Source organism: Ixodes scapularis, unplaced genomic scaffold, assembly GCF_016920785.2.
Source record: "Ixodes scapularis isolate PalLabHiFi unplaced genomic scaffold, ASM1692078v2 PGA_scaffold7__128_contigs__length_106722199, whole genome shotgun sequence".
Classification (NCBI taxonomy): domain Eukaryota; kingdom Metazoa; phylum Arthropoda; class Arachnida; order Ixodida; family Ixodidae; genus Ixodes; species Ixodes scapularis.
Genome location: NW_024609882.1, coordinates 26,593,185 through 26,614,586, shown reverse-complemented (window position 1 = coordinate 26,614,586; position 21,402 = coordinate 26,593,185). Strand labels below are relative to the sequence as shown.

Genomic DNA, 21,402 nt, shown 5'->3' with positions numbered 1-21,402 from the left:
CAGTATTTCGCAAAATCGTAACAATTTTTCTACGAGCGACTCCTAGAGCCGCTCGTCAAATTATGAAGCGCGCAATTAAGCTTTTTTCTTTTTTTGGCGACACGGCATATCACTTTGCGTCAAAACTTCGCCGGCGGCATTTCGAAACTTTCTGCTCGAAGCGCAATCGCACCTAAGCCGAAAACTTCCGCACGTACTGGATAAACGTCATCATCGTGAGCTCAACACGTTTTTCTAAGTTCACAGTACCTTTGTTGAAAATATGGTGCATGTTAACGCATGCCCGGGCCGTTAGCAGCATCCTACGCCTTGGTAAGCGCATCCGCGCGGCGTGAAGTCAACCACCAGTATGGTGCGGGGCCCCGTCCTTCCCTAGATGTTCCCTAGGGTGACGTCACTTGCAAGGCATGTATACAATACATTTGGTCGGAGAATGAGCATTCGGCGATACGAGTTAATTTTTGCGTCTGTAATTTTTTTTTTTAAAGGGTCACCTCCCAAGATTTCGATGTTAACAACAAATCTTATTTATCCGATTTATCTAAACAGTCAAATTTATAAAGAACCTGATGTTTTTCAAACGAGCGCCTCGGCTTCCAGTCGCCCGCAGTCGCCGCGCATGAGGCGCCCTCTATCAGAAGCGCGATTAACTGTTGGGTTAACCCCCGTATGCAATTGGAGGGAGTTAAGCGCCATCTACATTCAAGTAGCACAATCCCCTTGCATCACCTTGCATATGTCCATTTTTATATGTATAAACCAGTGACGTCAGGTTGAATGAGTCGTCGAAGCAGCCAGGAGCCAGGGCAAGTCAGGTGGCTGCCCTCAAGATCAACATCGAATAGTGGGAGGCGGTGAAGAAGAAGCTATCGGTCATCGGACGCAGATTTGTGTCAATTACACCGAGTTCCACAACACAGCCCTCACCGGCGGTAATATTATGTTCAATTGAAAGCGACGCAGACCCGCACGACCATGCCTTTCTTAGGAAACAACTCGCCTTTCCAACAAGACGTTGGTGAGACTCGTGAATTCCTCGTTTCTTTCATTTACTTGACCCGACAGCCACTGTCACCGTAAATGGTCCTCGAAGTTCGGCATTCTTATCTAGGCACACGGAATGTGCTCACTGTGACCGTAGTATCATTGCGGTAAGTGCAATGCTAGCGGTCACACGACAGCTTGGTTCATGCGTCATGCTATCAAAACTTCCTCGACGCAACAAGCACCCAATCTGGTGCACGTGTGACGCATGAGTACTCTAAACATATCGTTTCTCCTAATCATTTTCGTTCTGTTTGAGCGGTGTTTTCGAGAGCAGTGACGGTGAGTCATATCTGCGTGCGTGTGTGTTTGCTAGGCGTTCATCCTTGTCCTTCGCTCGCCCGAGGTCTTGGAAAACGAAATCGCCTGCTTTCTCGTCGGCGTTTGTTGTTGTCGGTATATGTCTCTGCCGATGAGTGTCGAAGTAAGGCTTCATATGCGTTTATTTAGTTTTACAGTGTATTCTGACGCTAACCTAACTTAATATCAAATAACAATAACTATACTAAAACAGATTTCTCTCTGTTAGTAGCGTCCGATGCTGTCCACCGTTAGGTGAAATAGACTGTAGTTGACTGTCTGTATAAAGTATGTCCCACATCCTACACATTCGTTAGGGAACCCATTGCGATTAGTGACATTGAAATACAAGGGCATGAAACCGAGAAGCGAGCACGGTGCACTTTGTTGCGGCAAGAGCACAGACTGGTAGCTTGTAGGCTTTGCAGTGTCTGCCTTGAAACGTTTTGTAGAGTTGAAGTAGTGTCGCACAGCAAGGCTTGAGTACGCTGGGCCGGTGGTCTTTCTGCGGAGATGCAACCCTGTTGTAAGGTAGGAACGATCTGGAAGTTCTTCGCTGTTTGAGGCGAGAACGAAAGCTTTAAGAAAAAAGATGTATAGGGATAAATTTCAAGAGATAGACACATTATTTGCTGTATGCCATATTGAGGACGAGACAATATAGCATTTGGTTTTGAACTGTATGGGGCTTTGCCCTGCCCTTCCTGAAGGGGTAATGGATCTGGCAGGGGCGCTGGGTTTTGCTGGCGAGGATAGAAGGATGAGGAGCAAAGGATTATGATTACAAAGAGGATGTTTGAAGATTGTCGGAAATTATCCAGGGAAAATTGAATCAAGTAAAACTTGCACAGCTGGGGACAGTCAGGACAAAGAAAAATTTAACTCTTTCTTGCATTGCTTCGGCCAAGATTCTCTACCCTTTTTCCCGGTGGGCCCAGTGTTGGGGTAACGCCGAATGGGTTTGACCAGAGAAAAACGACTCCTTCGCCAGGGGGGGGGGGGGGGGGGTATTTTAGTTGTTTTTTTTTGTCCAATCCCCCAAGTCATCCTGGCGAGACCCCACACTGCCTGGTGATAGTTACAAAAATACAGAGGGGAAGCAAATTGGCTTAGAAGAGCAACGGGAGAAATCATACTTTTGGTTTCTAGGCTAAGTGGTGCAAGCTACTGCTTGCCATAAAGGGTACAGACATGAGCATCCATCCATCCAGCATTGAGTATGTTGATATCCCCAGTCAAGGCTGTTTTTTTTAAAGACAGTTTTAGTTTACTGAGCAACAGAAAAGAGCAAGATGGCTGTTGTTTATCACAGCCCACTCTTGATTCGGAAAACTCCGGCTCTCTCTGCATGACGATGCAGACAAAGCGACCAGCGAGCGGAACACATCCGAGGACTGGGCCCTCATCTTGGACATCTGTGACCGAGTGGGCACGGTCCCGGGAGGACCCCGTGACTGTCTGCAATGCATCACGCGCCGCATGAACCACACCATTCCACAGGTGGCGCTGCAGGCTCTCGTGGTAAGTGGAGATGCGCCCGCGTCTTCTCTCTGACCTGACTTCCTCACTGTGCTCAGCGTCAGATGTTTTGTGCTACATTGTCAAGACTAGCATAGCTTACATAAAGCTAGTTGCACGAGTGCATACGAATGAGATGCAAGACCAAGTCGCATGTTCCCGCAGGAGTGCAGGGATGCAGCATTGCGTAAGCTACGTAAGCTTTGACAGTGTAGCAGAAAATAGTTGATGCAATTTGCGTCATTGAAAGTGTAGGCGATCTGGGAAATTTCAACAAACCTTTTGGACTCTTGCCAGCTTGTATTTTTCAGGGAATGTCATTCAACCCGGCCCAACTTCCACATATTTCTGTAACAACCCGTTAACGAGTGCTTCTGCACAGGGGCGATATCTGTCCTTTCTATGGGTTCTCAAACCGGGTTCCTAAAAACTGAGGGCGTTGCCCGAGCTTTTAAGTTTCCTCGGCTGTTCCTGCCCTCAAGTAAAGTGTTCTCCCAGTCTGAGCAGTATTTCAGAAGGTCTGAGCCATCTATTGGATGCATAACTAGGTACTGTAAATGACATATTTTTTTCCGGCTCAATATTACACGATTTATATAAAAGCTAAAGTTTTGAAATAATCCGCAGGTTTTAATTTTCGCGACGCGGTGGGATCTCATTACAGATTCCAATGGGTTCACATTTTACCAAAAATTGTTTGTGGGAACTATTTTTTACAAATTCTAGGTGATTCGCAAAAATTTTTTCTCGCAAAAATTACATTGTTTGCAGTATGTGCCTTTATCTTTACAAGGTCTGTAGGCTTCTGCAGTGCTTTAGTGCATCAATGCCGAGTTCATGTTGGGTTCCTTGGCTGCCATTCAAGAGAGATGGGCATTCCTTGAGGGGGAAAAGTTTGAGACTTCCTGTTCTATATTATGCTTTGAGGCTGGAATGTTTTATATCTTTTTATTTAGGGTTGTGAAAATACTATGGCATTAAGAAACTAAAGCATCATATCTCTCGTGATCAACACATTCGGACGAAACCTAAAGTCTGCATACTCTACCGCCACATTTCCTTGATCAGCACACCTAGCAAACTTTTAGAGCACATAATGTTTGCTCATTTGATTGACTACTTGGACTCTCATTCTTCCTTTTCCCCCTTTCGCAACATGACTTTCGTAAGTCCCTTTCTTGTGAAACTCTAATACTAACCTTCACTATAATCTGCTCTCCATACTTGACCATGGATCCCAGATTGACTGCTTCTTGTTCAATTTTTGCAAAGCCTTCAATAAAGTTCTTTATAAACATTTACTTTTTGAACTCGGTCAACTTAACCATGATACTAATGTGCTGTCCTGGATTACATGTTTTTTAACTAATCATTCTCAGTTTGTTACTGCTGACAATGTGAATTCTTCTCGGCAACTTGACACCTTTCATGTTCCATAAGGGCCTATTTTAGGGCCCTTACTTTTTTTAAATTTCCGTAAATGACTTGCCATTGTGTGTGTCTTCATTTATCGGCCCCTTTGCTGATGATTGCATAATTTATCGTAAATTTACTAATTATACTAACATTGTACTCCTTCGTAATAACTTGCAAGCTGTAGTTGAACGGTGTGACTTGTGACAAATGTCTCTTAATACTAACAAATGTAAAGTTATGAAAATTTCTCGTAGAATCTTTTTCATTTACTCAATTTCTGATATTGCTCTTGATTCTGTAACCTGCTACAAGTACCTTGGTGTTAACATCACTTTTAACATGTCATGGAAAACGCATACCGATCACGTTATCACTAACACTAATTCTATGCTTGGTTACTCGAGGAGAAATTTTAAATTAGCCCAACCTAGCTTCAAAACTTCTAATTAAAACTCTTGTCTATTCCAAACTTGACCATGCTGCAGCGATCTGGGATCCAGGTCTCGCAGCTCGCGTGGCTGACCTTGAGGCCCGACAGAAGTTCGGCAGCCGTTTTATATTCACTCTCATCCCACAGCTAGTGTCTCGACTATGAAAACTAATTTATCACTAATTTGTCACTCCTCCCCTTTCATTATGCCGAAATATATCTCGTCTGTGTCTTTTCCATAATATTTATCATTCCAATACTTGACTGAAAGACAAACTTGTATTAAATCCAGCTTTCACTTCACCGTGCATATCGATATAAAGTTGGAATTTCTCATTTCGTCACTCCAGCTTATTACAACTCCTTCCTCCCCAGAACATGCTCTGAGAGTGGAACCACCTTGCTGCACATTTAGTAAACATACCATCCTATGATTTATTTATAAATGTGGTGATCGCTTACTTACATTAATATTATAACTCTAATTTCATAACTTCTTTAAATTTTTAAAAATGTTTTTATGTTTTTAGTACTTGGCTTATAGTGTTTGTATATTCCTGATTGTATACTATTTTGGTTTGTCCCACTCCCTTATATAACACCTTTGGGCCTTGAGGCTACTGAAATAAATTAATATACCTAGCAGTTAATGAGCTCAGCATGAATATGAATGTGTGCTACATGCAGCTACTGGATGCATGCGTGAAGAACTGCGGCAAGATCTTCCACCTGGAGGTGTGTTCCCGGGAGTTTGAATCCGAGTGCAAGAAACTGCTTTCCAAGGTGAGACATGGCACGGCGATCAATACCACTAATGCTTTGTAGATTCATAGATCAGTCCTTTGGTCAACAAGTTTGTTCTTGAAACCCACGCAGGTGCCTGTTTCTGGTAGACAATCAACATTCTTGTTCTTTTAAGCTTCAAAGGTGTGCCTCTCTTAACTTGACCAGGGTCACAAAACTGGCATGCAAGATCGTTGATTCGTGAATACGAGGACATCTGTGATAAAATGAGGTGTGCCGTTAATGCACAAGTCCTCTTGCAAAGCCAGCAGTGCCATCTGTGGCGCGCACCATAACAGCCAAGGTCTATGCAACCAAGAACTGGCTGCATAGACCTTTTTCATTTACCCTTGTCTCCAGCCACGTAGTCGACAAATCCGGTATGTAGGTTGAAAAAAAAAGAAAGGCATTACAACCTGGAACAAGTAAAATATATAGAAAAGGCAAGACAGGAATGGTATTGGTCGCAATTACACCGTGAGCTTTATGTGGCAAGCTCAAAACAATGTTTTCCCCCACATACCGGAAGTTCTGCGGTTCAAGATGGCGGCACCTGCGTAGAAAAGGTCTATAGACTCTTTTATTGAAAGCGCCAGGAGGCGCTGTTGGCAATTCACGTCCCCGCCAACATCTGGTCAAATCAGAGGACGAACAACCCCCACCATAGCGCTGCTTCTTGCAAAGTTCATGAAATATTTTATGACCAGATCTCCAGGTGATTAGCTAAAGGACCGGTTAGCAATAGATTTGTTGGAGATTTTTTAATACTCTTGTAAGACAACCAGTTGGCTTTTATCTGTTTTATAGCCCAGCAGAAGGTCCTTGCTAGAACCCCAACTTTATGATTTCTGTAAAACTTGATTGTCCTAGAAATGTTTACATCAGCTGGCTCAGAAAGCGTGCCGAAACAGAATGACCGGAAGTCTCTTGAGAAGAAGGGGAAGAGGGAGGGGGGAGGGGGGGGGGGCCAAGAAACAGCTTGTTTTTGTAAACAGTAAACAGGTCTATTGGGCAGGAGATCGCACTATAGGGGGCGCTTTGCTGAGCTTGTTGTCCACACAGCACGGTGTTTACTAACACAGCAAAACAAAGAAATTGAACTTCGCCTAGCATGGTCTGGGCACGAGCGCTTCGCTTTGATCAGTGCTTTGGACGCACAAGGAGCGGCCTTCGAATCGTCATCTTCGATTTCTCTGATCAACAACAAACAACAAAATGAGGTTTGTTGTCCACAGAGCTGCAGCATGCCGCTAGTGGCGTGACTGTTCGATCCCCTCCCCAATAGAACCAGCCGTAGCAGGTGACAGAGGCGACTGAGCATACGCAGGCAAGTGGGCAAGCGCAGGATGGAACGTCTTAGTGGCAGCAGTGTTTTGTGGCTTAATCTGGGATCATTAGTGTGTGGGCAAGGACAGGGTTGCCAAGACATTAATAATAAGATTGTAAAGATTTGTTGTCTTTGATGACGTCTATGCTCTAATGTTTGTTGTCCGATTTCAGGGTCATCCCCGCGTTGTGGAAAAAATGAAGGGCTTGCTCCGCAAGTGGGCACAGGAGGACTTTGCAAAGGATCCCCAGCTGAGGTATGTTGCGAAGCATGTACATACTAGTATTGAGAATAATAGTCACATCAGCAATGAATTCTTTGATACCGCCGTACATTTCTTTTTGAAATGTGACTCTACGAGCATTCACCACAACACTACTGGCACCAGTTTGCGATTTGGCACCACTTCCGTACAGTCACTTCCGTGCCTCACCGTTTACTCTTCTCGTTCTGTAAATTACGGCAATTGGTTCTTTGTGTGCCACACAGAAAAGAATATAGGCTTGGACTCTTCGTATGAAAAGGCGACGTTAAATGGGTGTAAATATGGGTGAAAGCACGTGGCTGTATTCTGCTTATTGTTCTGTTTGCGGGGCCCACAAACAGCTCTTGTTCTCAGTGGTGTACGCATTGCAAAAAATAAGTAGAGGAAGCGAAAATAATATGTGAAAATAGATACAAGCTAAATGAGCACTGTAGACCCACGGACGTGTCATCGGGGTACCATGAGCCTCTCTATTAAATACACAACACAAGTGCCTATGGAACTGTTGATGTCGGAGTGAAGTGTCTGCGTTTTGAAGACCTTTCGCGATGCAAGCTTGTGCGGATATGGTGTTTGATGCCAATGTCTGTGTGTATTGTGCGTGCATCGAGTTCAAGTCTGTATGCGTTCTGTGCAGCCTCATTCCGTCGCTGTACTCAAAGCTGCGGGGGGACGGCGTGGACTTTGGTGGCCTCGAGGGGCAGGTGAGCCTTCGAGGGGGTGTTCCCGAACGAGCGTTGTTCTCAAGGTGCACGCTTTGCTGTAGGCTCAGGAAACATCTCAGCCCGACGGAGCGCCTCCGGCCGCCGGAAGACAACACCAGGAAGAACAAGACCTTGCCAGAGGTGAGCTCGACCCCACACTCCGTTCACCCCCAAGCTGGCAGTGCAGTGGAAGCTGACGTGCTCGCTGAACCAGTCACACGCCCATCTTTGCCGCACGATCACGCCCCTGCCCATATGCACGTGCAGTGGGGGGGGGTCAGGTGATGAAAGGGGGGCAGTTGAGTGGTCCAGCGAGCAGGCTGTTTCCACTGCTTTGCCAGCTTAAAAATACACTAAACCTAGAAAAAAATATTTTTGGTTCTACCTGGTTAGTTGGATTTCAGAGTAAACTCTCGGTGGGTACAAACGCTATCATCATCCCACAGGGGTACAGATTCTGTTTTGCCTGCTAAGCGAAAAATTCAAAATGTAACATAAATATTGGGCAAAAAAAAAATATATATATATATTTTTCCTACAAACATTTTTTTTTAAACAAAAACCAGGTAGGAAAACAATATATTTTTTTTCACCTAGGTTTAGTAGTTTTCTTGGGGCGTACAGAGTGTACCCTATTTCCGTTGCGTTGACCCTGTTGCATGTGAAAGAGCCGCTTTGCCCTCAACGTAATGGAGACAGGCCAGCATGTGCTGGCATGGTGAAGATGAAAATACAGCAGCAATTAAAAAACAGACTAAATAAAGGCACTCGCACGACACTATGTGCCATGCTGACAGTTGTGTGTGGGTCTTTATTTTTGAGTGCTGTTGAATTTTCACCATGTATGATGCACTCCGACGGGCTCGATATCGACCTTGGTGCAGCTAAATAGGTGCTACAAAGTGAATAAGAGCACTAAAAAATGACGGACTAGTGAAAGAATGACAAATACCGCAGAGCGCTTTGTTTGCTGTGCTTCGGTGCTCCTGGGACACTCCATCCATTTGCAGATTTTAGATTTTTGCCTCTGCTATGCTTTTGTTTTTTTCACAAGTTATCCATGAAGTCACTAATCCAAAGCCTTTAGCGGTACAGCGGTACTCGTGCAGCACTGGCTTTGTTTGGTGTTTCTCGGTGTGGCCGAGAAATAGCAAGTGAAGTACAAAGTTGCTGGTATATTTTGTACTCCAAGTAAAGTTAGAGGAACTTCGATTAAATGTACTCGGAGTGAAGGAAAAAGCATGTTGTATTCCTGGCCAAAGAGACCCTAAATAAGATACGCTTCATAGTGTGAAGATGGCCATGAAGATACGCTTCATGGCCATCTTCACACTTTAAATCAATGTTTCCAGTTACCAGAATCCTCATCTGAAATCACTGGAAGTGGTTTTCCGTCCTCCAAAAATCTTGGAACAGTCCGCTACAGAGCAGAACCATATTGCCTGCGCTTCCCGACACCTTATGTACAACTCGAGAAGTCGCGTTTTCTCATCATAACGATCGCCCATTTCGCCCACTATGCACTGGTTGCCAAAATCGCGGCTCCCACAAGAAAATTGGGGAATCGAGTGCCTATACTCTGAGATTGTGTATTCAGTTGCTTTGGTTCAGACCAATCCCCTGTCCTTTGCTAGCGCAAGCCAAGATACCCTCCGGGTTCAGCGTGCAAACCTCCAAAACTTATTTCCCCATGTAGATTCATGTAAAGAAAAGCGGAGGACAGGCTCGTGCCCCGATAACCCTGCCTAGTAATTTTTTTCAGAGTATACTAGGGGTAATTTCGTTCCTGGAATGTGTGGATAGCACCCTGAAGCGTGCAGCACGACCTCAGGAAGTGCATTGGCTCCACCTTTTGCATTTGCATTTATTTGTGCAGCCATTGAGCTGTCTCTGCGCGAGTCCCCCGCCAAGAGCCTGTATCCACGTGCTTCGTCTCCGGACGCTTCCGGGTTCGAAGCTCCCGTGGCGGCAGCGAGAGAACCGCGCAAGGTACGGGCGTTGTATGACTTCGAGGCGGCCGAAGACAACGAGCTGACCTTCAAGGCTGGAGAGCTGCTGCTCGTTCTGGACGACAGGCGAGTCCCTTCGCTTTTTAGCAAGCTACACTGGCAAAAACAAATTGACACTGGGGTAATTCTGTTTGCGCTTGCTCGCGTCCCCGTACCCTCGTAGAAGTGGCCGCGCTGTTCGGCGTGTACTGACAGCAAGCAGACGCCCCAGGGCTGCTGTGCTTCCTTTGTACCCTAGTCCATAGTCCCTTGCAGAACGAGAACGGCAGGGAGGTCTTTCGGTTGTCCCGTTGCCAGCGTGAGCCTCCTACCTTCAATGCAGTTCTCATCCTATGAGTGACTGTAGTTCGTCGCATCCTTTGAGAAAGAATAGGGCCTCACAAACCTTTGCATGCCAGTGTACTCGTAAGCTCACTGTGTCTGTGTTGCATTGACAAATGGGAATGATTTTAAATCGGAAGGATTGCAGACAAAATTAATTAAATGTTTCTTTGTGGTGCATTCTATTTAACTTGAAAAGTAATGTTTCATTTTGGAGTTGTATGTAAAACTGATTATGCCAGTTAACATGTTCTGAAAACATGTGACAGGTTAGAATGAATTTGAACACATGCAAGTTTCTTTGTGCTGGTATATTACACTTTTTTTTAGTGTACAATGCTCTCAAAGCAACTGGCAGGAGTCTGTGGCATCATGTAGCTTCTCATTTGTATAAGAGTGTGTGAATGGTGAAGACTAAATCCAGACAGGTTCGTGCAAGCAGCAGCGGTCTACACTAGTAGGTAAGAAATGGAACGTAGCAATATATGCTATAAGTAGGAAGTTAATGGCATGCAAAAATAATTTACGCTATTTCAGTGTGATCACAAAAACTATATGCTCAAAAGATTTTCCTAGAAGTTGCATCAACTTTTCATTTTGCACATGGCACTGTAATGCTGGCGTACAGCCCCCAAGGAGCTCATGTCGAGAAAGGCAAAATAAATTCCCTCGCATCCTTTAGGCATACAGAATAATGAAACAAGATTAATGATGAAACCTAGAAAGCTTGTTGTTGCACAGTTTGTTCTGGTGCAACTGTGGTTCGCAATGTGACACAGTTTGTTCCTTTGAACACGCATGCACGTTGCAGTGACCCCAACTGGTGGAAGGGTTCGAACCACCGTGGAGAGGGCTTGTTCCCCGCAAACTTCGTCAGTGCAGACTTGGAGGAAGGTGAGGAGGTTTACTCTAATTCTTTCTACCTGATTGATTACCTTGCCGACTAACCTATTAATACTTTATAATTTTTTTTAACCGGTTACCTGGTTAAATTTGGACGAACAAAAACAGTAAAATTTAATACTTTAGCTATGCAGTACATCACCTGAAGTAAACTGTAGGGGCGACATTAGTAACTCCAAACAAGGTGAAGAAGGTCGTAAGTGCCCCAGCCACCACAATGCCGTGCGAGTGTTCGTTTAGCACAGCAGAGACTATTGCAAACAATCAAGAGTTCGCTATGGCTGGAGAACATTGACGGCTGAAGTAATAATTTGCGAGTGTGGGTGTCTTACGGCTGTTCTCAACCACACACAAGGTTTATCTAAAATCTGAAATTGTACATTGCACCATTTATTGCAAATTCAGCAAAGGCAAAAAAAATGTTATTTTGACTTTTTTTTAAACTATTAGCATGAATGAAACCGATGAATCAATTAATGAGTCGACTAAAGGGTAGCGATCAATCGGGTTCAAATGTTTGATTGATGCCCAGTCCTAGGTATTACAGCTCGCCTCTTAAGGCTCGTCCAAACAGGATGCGTCAGAAATCGTGAGGCGACAGGATTCTGACATAAGTCGCGCAGCGTTCCGCTTCCGACCTTTTTTTTGTTTGCCAGGGAAAAAGTTCTATCAAATTTTGCCCGTGTCCGCCATGGGGGCTTTGAGCATGCTCGTCACGTGGGTCCAAACAGCCACTCATGAGCTTTGTTGGCTGTCGGTCATTCGCTCAAAGCCTCTGCTGCTCTTCAGGTCCCGAAAACGGGAAAGGGAAGGGCTGTGGGGTTTAAAATCTTACCCGAATAGATCCGAGCTACTCTGGTGGGTCGTGTCACGTGGTAACACAGACAGAGCGACGCTGGGCATGGGTAGGTTTTCGAATGCAAAGGTACAAAACCCTTACCCTGGAGTAAGATGGGGTAAATTTTGGAACATGCCAAGTATATGAGGGCTTAGCAAAACAGATGGACAGCATTGGCCGGTGGCATGTGACGTCAAGTCTGACGAGCACCGAGATCACCGAAATGCGGAGGAAGCGAGGAGGAAAATCGGGATGTTTGCTGAGTGGCGTTCAAACAGACCTCAGACTGCCAAACTGCCGAACGCTTCAACTTCCACAATTTTTTACGAATTAGTGTTGCCTCACGATTTCTGAAGTGTCCTGTCTGGACAGCCCTTTACTATGCACAACATTCCAGACTCGAATTTCAGGAACAATGTCACGTCTTCCGTTAAGACTTCCGGCATGACAATAGCAGCGGCAGCACCTCTGCATTTGCAACGACTCCTTTCTTGCAAACATATTTTTTTGCTGTCGTTACCACTTCATTTGTTTACAATGCTATCACGGGACACTGCTTCATAATCTCGGTGTTAGCTTTTTCGATGGTCCAATTGGCTGTCTCGTGCCGTCGCTGCTGATTATCTTTCAACGCTTCCCCTACGATGCCTATCAGTTGTGAAAAATCAATTCCTCTATCAACCGAGGACAGAGTTATGTGTTTCAGACGGTTCTCCTGCAGCAGAAGAGGGTCAAAACTCGTTTCTTTAGTGCCTCGCAGTTAGAGGCAACTGTGGTACCTATGGCCCCTTTCTGTCTAAATAGCTCTATATAATTTGTTGCACGGTAAAAATAGCAGGGCTAACCTCTCTCACTAAGCCGTCTGCTCCAGGGGCGGATTTATGGATCAGGCTTGGGGGGAGAGAGAGAGAGAGGGAGAGGAAGGGGGAAGGAGGAGGAGGAGGAGGAGGAGGTGGTGGTGGCGGTGGTGGTCCCCCCTTTCCTAAATTTTCCCCTGCTCTGCTCACCATGACCCTGCTCTCACCTCCTCTGCAGCGTTCACTGTGCTACATTGAAAAGAGTGGAGGGCCTTGTGGGCAGAGTTCGTCCTTCCGTCCTCAACCTGCGACAAACTGTGGAACCCAGTGAGATACAGTGGTGCATACTTTTTCTGTGTTGTTTTAAAGCGGGGCCACCCCCAGAGCCTCAGGCACCTGCCCCACAGGAGGAGGCCCCCCCAGCAGAACCCCTCTGTGTGGACCCTGTGAGTGAACTTTTGTTTCTGGTCGTTTGCATCTCGAGACAAAAACAAAACAAACAAACAAAAACCGGCAAGTGCACGGGTCCAGTGTTTGTTGGCCCACATCCCCTTGCGCATGTACAGGGCGTTCCGCGTCGCTCGAGCCATGGTTCAAAAATAGTTTGGTGCATTTTAGGGAAGCGAAGCCAAAGAAACAGGTTTGTTCATTGTTTGGAACGAGTCAGGCTACTATTTTTGTATTTTGCCCATTGAAGTAGTTAAGATTGATGAATAAGCTCTTGAAATAGTCTGTTGAGAGCAAAAGTTTCAATTATAATGTTGCACAGGGTTTTGCACGTCAGATCATACAATGACTGTCCGAGTCATATTTCTTACATTTCTGTACGAAATATATACGAAAGCCATGTTCTTTGGAGGAACATCCAGCTATGTGTGAACGCCGTAGCTAGATTTCTCCCCGATATATAAAATTTAGAAGTTTGAGGCGTGGACTTGGGGGGGGGGGGTCGAGGTTTCACTATGGTAATTTGCACAGCCACCAATGTCACACTGAAGCGGGGACATAGTTAACATTTTTTTCATGTTTTTATGGACAATTTACAACATGCGCACTAAATATTAAAAATTCAAATTATAATTTTATGCAAAAAGTATTACGAAACACATAAGGAAACACGTTTTAGAGACGCTTCCACAAATTATTTACCAACAAACAACTGTATGCAAAACGTTGCAAAAATATAACAAAATGTGCTTCTTAAAGTCCAGCTTACGAATATACAAAAAATATTTGCTTATTGTAAAATCCCGTAAGGACGCCCTCCCCCGAGAGGTCGGGCATCCCGTTTTTTTTGGCTAAATATCTGTAACATAAAAATTCCGAAACATCGCCCACCCCCGATTTCCGTTGGACGTCAAGCGATGTCAGACGGGAACGGCGCGATCGGCGGTACCGGTGTGTCCGAGAAGCAAGTTCATAGCGGGTTCCCGTGTTTTTGTCTGCGATCTGCGCGCGATATCGGTTCGCGTAACACGTGAGTTCTTCCCGCTGCTGCGTTCGCAATTTGCGGTATCTGTTCCCGAGTTCCTAGCGGATTCCAGTGTTTTTGTCCGCGACCTGCGTGCGTGATTTAGATTTTTAGCTGTAACACGTGCGAGTTGTTCCCGCATGTATATTGCACCATGAAATGCGATTCTGTTGCGTCCGCAATCTGCGGTATTTGTTTCCGTGACAGGCAAGATTGTAGCGGGTTTCCGCATGGGTTTCCATGAAACTTGAATCTGCTGCGTCCGCGATATGCGGTATCCGTTCCCTTGAGATGCGAGTTCTTGGCGAGTTTCTGCGCGAGTCCTTCGCACGGTGAAACGCGAATCTGCTGCGTCGGCCACTTGCGGTATTCTTTCCCGTGACGCAGGAGTTTGTAGCAAATTCCCGCGTGTTTATCGTATCGTGAAACACGAATTTGCCGTGTCCGTGATCTGCGGTATCGGTTCCCGCGTCACGCGGTTTGTAGCCGATGGTCCGGCGCTTATCACTTATTTTTGATAAAGTTTTGCTTTGGCATCTCCAAAGATAGCCCTACCCCATGATTTTCACCATTTATCTCTTCATTTTGGGTGGGCGTCCTTACGGGATTTTACAGTAGTCATTATTGTAGTTCTGTTATTAATGCAGAAACTCTAAAAGTAGCGAAATTGCATGTCAATATTTAAATAACTCCATCTTTCACTTTTATTTTAACTTAACTACTTGCAGTATCTTGAACTAACTTGTGATGGCAAAATATTGAGTAGCATATGACCTCTAATTGAGAAAAGCGACAATAAACCTTCACTTAAATTGAGCTAGCCTGTCTTCGTTTAGGGGCTTTGCCGCACGACGTCGGCTCCAAAAAGATATTCTCGAGAACTGACGAAGTGTGTACAGTTTAACCCCTCAATAACGAAAGCCCTCCAGAACAAAGTTCTCGCGGCAATGAAGAAATCTGGCGCTCCGGCGAACGTCCATAGAGTTCAATGCATTAGCACCCTCTCAATAGCGAAGGGTTTTAATGCGATAGCATTAACTGGTTCTCATGGAGCTAGCCGACATCATCAGTTTGAAGCGGGAAAACGGCACCCTAAATCCTTTCTCCAAGTGTAGCCAGCTCCCAGCTATGAGACCACGCGAAAAGCCTAGACATGGCACCTAGCTTCCCCGATCCCAAAGGAGCAAAGTAAAGCTGATGAATCTTCGGCTTCGGTCCTATTGGCTGGCGCGCCTCGACGAGGCTCCCATTGGCCGCTGCGCATCAGTTTGAACGATCGCTCACCCGATGGCGCTGCATGTCCGCGAGGCAGCGGCTCCACCGTTCCACGCCCAAGGTCAGCGCGTTGTTAGCCGCAGATGAAAGAAGGGAGCGAAGAGTGGCGTGCGTGCTTTTGCATTCAGAACTAATAAGAAGTGCTTAGGTGTACCTCGAGCCTTTTTTTTTAAAAGAGCAGTCCCACACTTACAGAAGTTTGAGGTAGTGAGCTGCAACTTTTTTTTGGCACATGAACCAGTTGAGAACCCAGAAGTATGAAAAGTGGAGCAGCACACTCATCCGACAAGTCGGGCACATGCGTTTCTGACAAGCATCGGCGTGGTCATTGCTGTTTACATTCGGTATAATAATAATAATAATAGCAATGAGATTTTGTCTTCTTTTCTGGCCCATCTGTTGGCAACTACGTAGGCATGTGACATTTCGCGTGACGACACCGCCGGCTGCCCGCTGTCATTTCGCCGTCTGCCGCATGCACGCAGAGATCGCTTGCGCCTTCTTTACTACCTTTTGTTCGGCCTGTCGGAAAGATGCCGCCTCTTGTTAAAAAGCGCAAGTTTTAGACGCTTCAGGAGAAGTTTGCGATCATCGCCGAAGCTGCGAAAGGCGGAAAGAAGTCGGATATTGCGGAGGAGTTCAGTATCCCGTGCAGCTCACTTTCTATGATTCTGAAATCCAAGGACAGCATCATGGAAAGTAATAGGTGTGCTAACTTGCCCATTTTGTGCAAAAACAAAACTCTCGCGGGAATGAAAAAAGTTTTCTTCTCCGGCGGTTTTGTTATTGCGGGGTTCGACTGCACAACAGTGCTGCTCTATTGCAGAGTGGAGAAAGTCATCATAACTTGAAACGATGGGACTAGAATGAATAAGAAATCAAACAACACAACACAAAATCTCAAAAATAGCCGAGTTTATTTGACCACACTAAAACAAGAAAAGATCAAGAAAGCAGAACATGACGTCGCAAAGATTTGACCAGACTTGGCTCGACAGGCTAAATCCCTACAACACTAGACACACGTCTGACAATGAGCATCCGCCGCCAAGCACCCGGAAAGATAATCTCCGTCAAGACCACAAGAACTTGCCATAAAATACCGGGCAAGCGGCCACTTAAAATTTAGAGACAATCGCGAAAAAATGGGGGATGCGTGCTTGTCCGGTCATCAATTTTGCAAATCAATGTACTATGCATATTTTTTCAGATCTTACAGAATTGGGTATGGGCGCTTAGTGGGAATGGGCAGATGCGCGGTATTCTACGGTACCAACTTCTTAGTCTTGGGGCGTTAGATTGTTTCCTAACCAGCTCGTTTGCTTGCGTTCACTTCTCACAAAGTCATACCATCCCAAGCTTTGTTTTATCTTTCAGTTTCCTTGTCTTTCCTCTTTAGGTCCCATGTGCCCTCTCCCTCTTATTTGATTTGCCACTGGCTACCGGCAGTTGCGAACAGTATGAATGGAAGATTGCCTTAAAACTCAAGCATGCACACAAGGAGGATCATGACACTACTGCACACACAGAGTCAACAGCTCAAACTTACTTTTCTGCTACAGTCTCCTAAAAGTATATAATCTTGAATTCACTCCTTTTGTCAAAAGTGAACTTTCGATACTTCCAATATTATGTCTTAAAAGGGACCACCGCCAAAATCCAGTGCCACGACGGGCGCCATCTAGGAGAGGCACTGCAAACCTGTGCACTCGATTGCCAGTTCTCTGGTGTATGGGAAAGCATGATTTTGTTTAAAACCAACTAAAAAAATAGATAGGTTCTGTTTCTAGAGATCACTAAAGAATTACTGGTGCTTGGATACAGTGGCGAATTTCGGGAATAACAAAATGTCAGAGTACAAAAAATTGTGTTTATAAAACAACTTCTCATTGCGAGTTTGTACTAGTGCACGCAGAGTGGTGTGACCAAGAGAAAATAAATACCTCCATAGTGTGGCAATGTGAAGTCTGCTCGTTCTAGTAGACTTTTCAGTCTTTCAGTGTATAGGACTCTGGCTGGAACCTTTTAAGCATGGGTCTTAGGGTAAGCAGTACCATAAACACAGAAATAGCAAATATGGCCACGGCTGAGTGTTACTCCTTTACTGCAGGCCCAGATTGACGACACCCTGCAGCGGCTTCACGAAACGGACCCTGCCAGTGGACAGCCAGACCCACCAGACTTGCTGGCTCTTGAGGGTAGGCTAGAACTTTGACTTATCAATGGCCACTACTGAATCCATTGAATGTCTAATTGCTATCTTTGCTTGCCAGCTCCTTTTTTTTTTTTTTCTTCCAGTAATTGCTTTGTAAAAACAAAGTTGTGGTAACGCACAAAAAAAAAAAGTCTCCCTAACTATTAATACTGTGTACTTTCAAAGTAAAGCCCAAGTACTTTTTAACGCAAGCTTTCGTGATGTTCTCTCATTCCCTTAAATTTTTTTTTTTTTTAATATATAACTGTTATGCATTGTTTCAGGGGTAGTAGGGGTGTTTCAGTTATTTACAGAAATGGCGGCGAATATATGGGATAAAGTCAAGTAACTTCAGAGTTGACAAAGCATAATATTGTGGTACAGATTCAGCAAAATCAAATTCAGGGAATGTGCTTTTAAGTCGGGAGCTGCACTTTCCGCAGAAAGTACCAGAAAAGAATACTCCAAAAAATGTATACAAGTCTAGCTGAAGCTTTAGACAGTTTATTTCCACAGTTGTCATCCCGTGGTTGACCACGGGATCAAGAAAAAAAGAGGCAAGAAGGAACTATTAGGTATTTGGATAGGCAAGAATGAAGGATTTAAATTTTGTTAAGTGCAAGTACATACCCTACTCTGGGAATGTACTTCAAGTAAAATGCATACCATCAGTATTCTAAACCTCCTTGAAGTGGTACTTCAAGCACAACGTACTTGAAGTATACTTCTCAACACTAGATTCTGCCGTAGTCCCGAAGACCACTCATGACCGATGTGTCTTACGTGGTTGCGCGTGCAGAGCGCTGCGCAGGCATGGGCCCGCTGATCGAGCAGGAGCTCGAGCGCATTGACCGCCGACACGCCTCGCTGACTGCTGCCAGCCGGCAGCTGGCAGAGGCCCTGGCACTGTACCACGGACTGATGCGGACACCGGCGCCACCCGCCCCCGGTCCTCCCATGGTGGGTAGCACTTAGACCCAAACTGAATGCTGTGGTCGCCGACGGGGCCGGAATGGTGCGTGCGGAAGGTGTGGAGAGCGTGCTGGACGCCGGGCATTCAAAAAGAGCTCGCCACCATTCTTATTCTGTCAGCAACCGTAGCGTGTAAATTGCCGAAGAGAGACGTGTTTGAAGTTCAACGCATCGGAGTCGCGTTTGAAAAATTGCCACCGTGGCGAGCTCGCCGCGCGAAAGCACTTTAAGCTTAACACTACCCAGAAAAAAAATATTTCTGCAAAAGAATTTGATTTATGAAAATGCCATATCTACGTCTGCCAACATCTAGAGTATTCCCAGAAAGTTTTATTTGTTTACACTGCATAGTTATATTTTTATACAGCATTTTCGGTCCACCGACGCCAAAGAAAAGGTGGAGGTTTGAGCCCTTTGAACGCGTCTTGCTCCGTTGCACTTTTTGGCATAAATTTTACTTAATAAATCTATCGTTTCTGTATGAAACTATCGCGACTTAATTTTTGCGGCCTCTATATACCAAACGTTTTTGGTGCCGGTTACTACAAACTTACGAGTTTGCATTTTCATGTTCCCTTAGTATGAAAAACTGTATTTTGCAAAACTTGTTAAATGTAGGGAAAAAATGTATTTTCAATAATTCTTTTTGGTTGGGAAATGCATATTTTGTGAGATTTCTTTTCGTAGTAATCGGCAACAGATATTCTAGTATGCATTCTACCAGAAAAATATGTGGTTATCAACATAATTTTCAATGATAGATTAATTGAGCATATTTCATGCCAAGCTATGCTTTACTTTATTCTGCGAATATGGTACCTCATAAAATTAGTTCACAGGGCTGAAACTTTGCATGCCCTATTTCTATATGGCTACAAACAACACCTGCAAATTTCACTCTGATTGAGTGAGCGGTTCAGAAGTCGACATTCTCGCGTAGTGTTCTGCCTTAAATTTTAAAGCCCTGCTTCCAGTCGCCTATAAGAGTGTTTTGTGCAGTCATCTGAAGTACCGGCACACCAGGGACAAAAAATCAAATCGGAACCCGGTAGTACAAGCATTTCCTTTGCGCATATTCGCTGGCCAACCGCAGTCGGCGGTGTAAGTTGGTTTTAGCCAAGTATTGCCATTTGGTCTTAGCACGACAAAGGCTTAAAGGCTGAATGTTGTGACTTTTGACGAACGAAATGATGCGGCTAAAATGTTTTGGGAGCTTGTATAAAACGCGGCAGGACCACTGGCCACAACACAAAGATTTTGTAATCTGCAATTGTCGATGGCCTCGGCGATTCTGTCACCTGCCAAAAAAATAACAAACATAACCCTTGGTTTCATGGATGTAGCGTTACTCTCTTTTCGGTTCTTTCCCATCAGTTAGAGCCAAACACCCCTTTGTTATTTCTCGTGAATTGTCGAGAAGCCAACGTCAGAACTACTATGTATCAACTAGCCCAACTTATCAAGTGTCAGAACTGTGTTTCAACTATTATAGCCTAACTTTCTACAGTACATTTGTGTGCCAGAGAATCTCCATGCCCATTTTCTTCCGACAACGGCGTCGTCAGCTGCTCTGGGTCAAACGGGTGCAGTCAGGATACTTGCGGCGTTCTCTTCCCGCAGGTCTATGGCGTGCCGTCGGAAGGAAACCACGATCCGGCGTCCCTACCACCCGCCCAGTTTCCCGGGTAAGGGTTGCTCGAACACCAGCCTCTTGAGACAGTGTCAAAACGGCGTTTCTTTCCAGCAGTGCGCCTGGTGCAACTCCGCAGCAGGGAGTGCCCCAGGGTGCCATGGGATCGCCCGTGGGATTCCCGCTGCTCTGAGGTGTTGCACCGTCGTCACGGTCGCCAACGCATGCCGGCACAACAGGAAGCAGAGGGCAAAGGGCTTGCTGCGCAAGCCTTCCACAGCCCAAGCCTTCTGCAGCCCAAAAAGCAGTAGGCTCGCCGAGCACGAGCTAAGATATAAAGAGACTCCGGAGGATGTGTCTCAGTTCCTTTTGCCTTTGGCAGCCTGCTCCATTTTAACAACCAAGTGCTATTGGTGTGCTAGAGCAGTCTGCCCAAGCAGCTGCATGGGGTGCCAGTTAGGAACAGACTCAAGTAGTGTAACCTTACATTGACACCGATCTTGGCGCACGATACCGCAACGACATTGCTGTGGTATTTGGTAACATGCTGGTCTATACGTTGTCTCACCTTAACATGGACTAACCACAAGCACTACGAACGCAAGCTCTGCGTACCGTGGGCCTCAACCGCACAAACGATACTGCAGTGGGAGCACCATTCGAAACTAGCTGCTTGTACTTGTAGCCTTTGGAATCGGGCCTTGTTGAAATCGGGCAGAGAACTGGCGACTTTCATTTCGTTTCATTTATTATTCTCGGAGCCCAAAGGATTTCCACCGTGTTTGTGAGTTTGCTTTAACAACTCTACGTTTAGACCGTCGGGTTCTGCAAATATTCGATCCGCTCAAGAAAGCTGGCGAGCGAAGCTGCCGTGATAGCTTTGCGTTCTACCCACCGGGTGTAGCCGAATTCACGGAAGTCGCGAATGGCAGGGTTCTAGGGCTTGCATTGAGACAGAAAATTGAACTTCACGCAATATTTTCAATATACCGTATTTTCCTGGCTATAGTCCGCGGACTATACATGTTTAAAGGTTGAAATTTTAAGCTGTGCGGACAATCTGTGCGTCCGGACTATACAGGAATATTGTTTTACAAGATCGTACGTTATGACGAGACGTGGCGGATTTTGGGAATGAAATAGTTTGTTAGTGATGATTTATGTATAATACAAACTTCTTCGTGAGCTAAGAAAGCAGACACTTG

The 21,402-nt window shown here is 45.3% G+C and overlaps 1 protein-coding gene across 3 annotated transcripts; it reads left to right on the top strand.

Annotated features, from left to right (window-relative positions):
• Positions 1–711: 711 nt before the first annotated feature.
• On the top strand, positions 712–20,550 carry LOC8026471 (signal transducing adapter molecule 1). Of its 3 annotated transcripts, none has more exons than XM_029973666.4 (13): positions 712–1,018; positions 2,705–2,865; positions 5,396–5,491; positions 6,992–7,074; positions 7,721–7,787; positions 7,850–7,928; positions 9,664–9,862; positions 10,929–11,011; positions 13,025–13,101; positions 17,512–17,599; positions 18,395–18,555; positions 20,188–20,252; positions 20,315–20,550. In XM_029973666.4, exons 1-13 carry the CDS (start codon positions 976–978, stop codon positions 20,388–20,390), a joined length of 1,278 nt encoding a protein of 425 aa, XP_029829526.2. In that variant the 5' UTR covers positions 712–975; the 3' UTR covers positions 20,391–20,550. The 3 variants fall into 3 exon arrangements, with proteins under 3 accessions (XP_029829526.2, XP_029829525.2, XP_029829527.2); XM_029973665.4 differs by having other exon boundaries at positions 753–1,018; positions 20,312–20,550; XM_029973667.4 differs by lacking the exon at positions 712–1,018 and adding an exon at positions 1,205–1,326 and having other exon boundaries at positions 20,312–20,550.
• Positions 20,551–21,402: the final 852 nt, after the last annotated feature.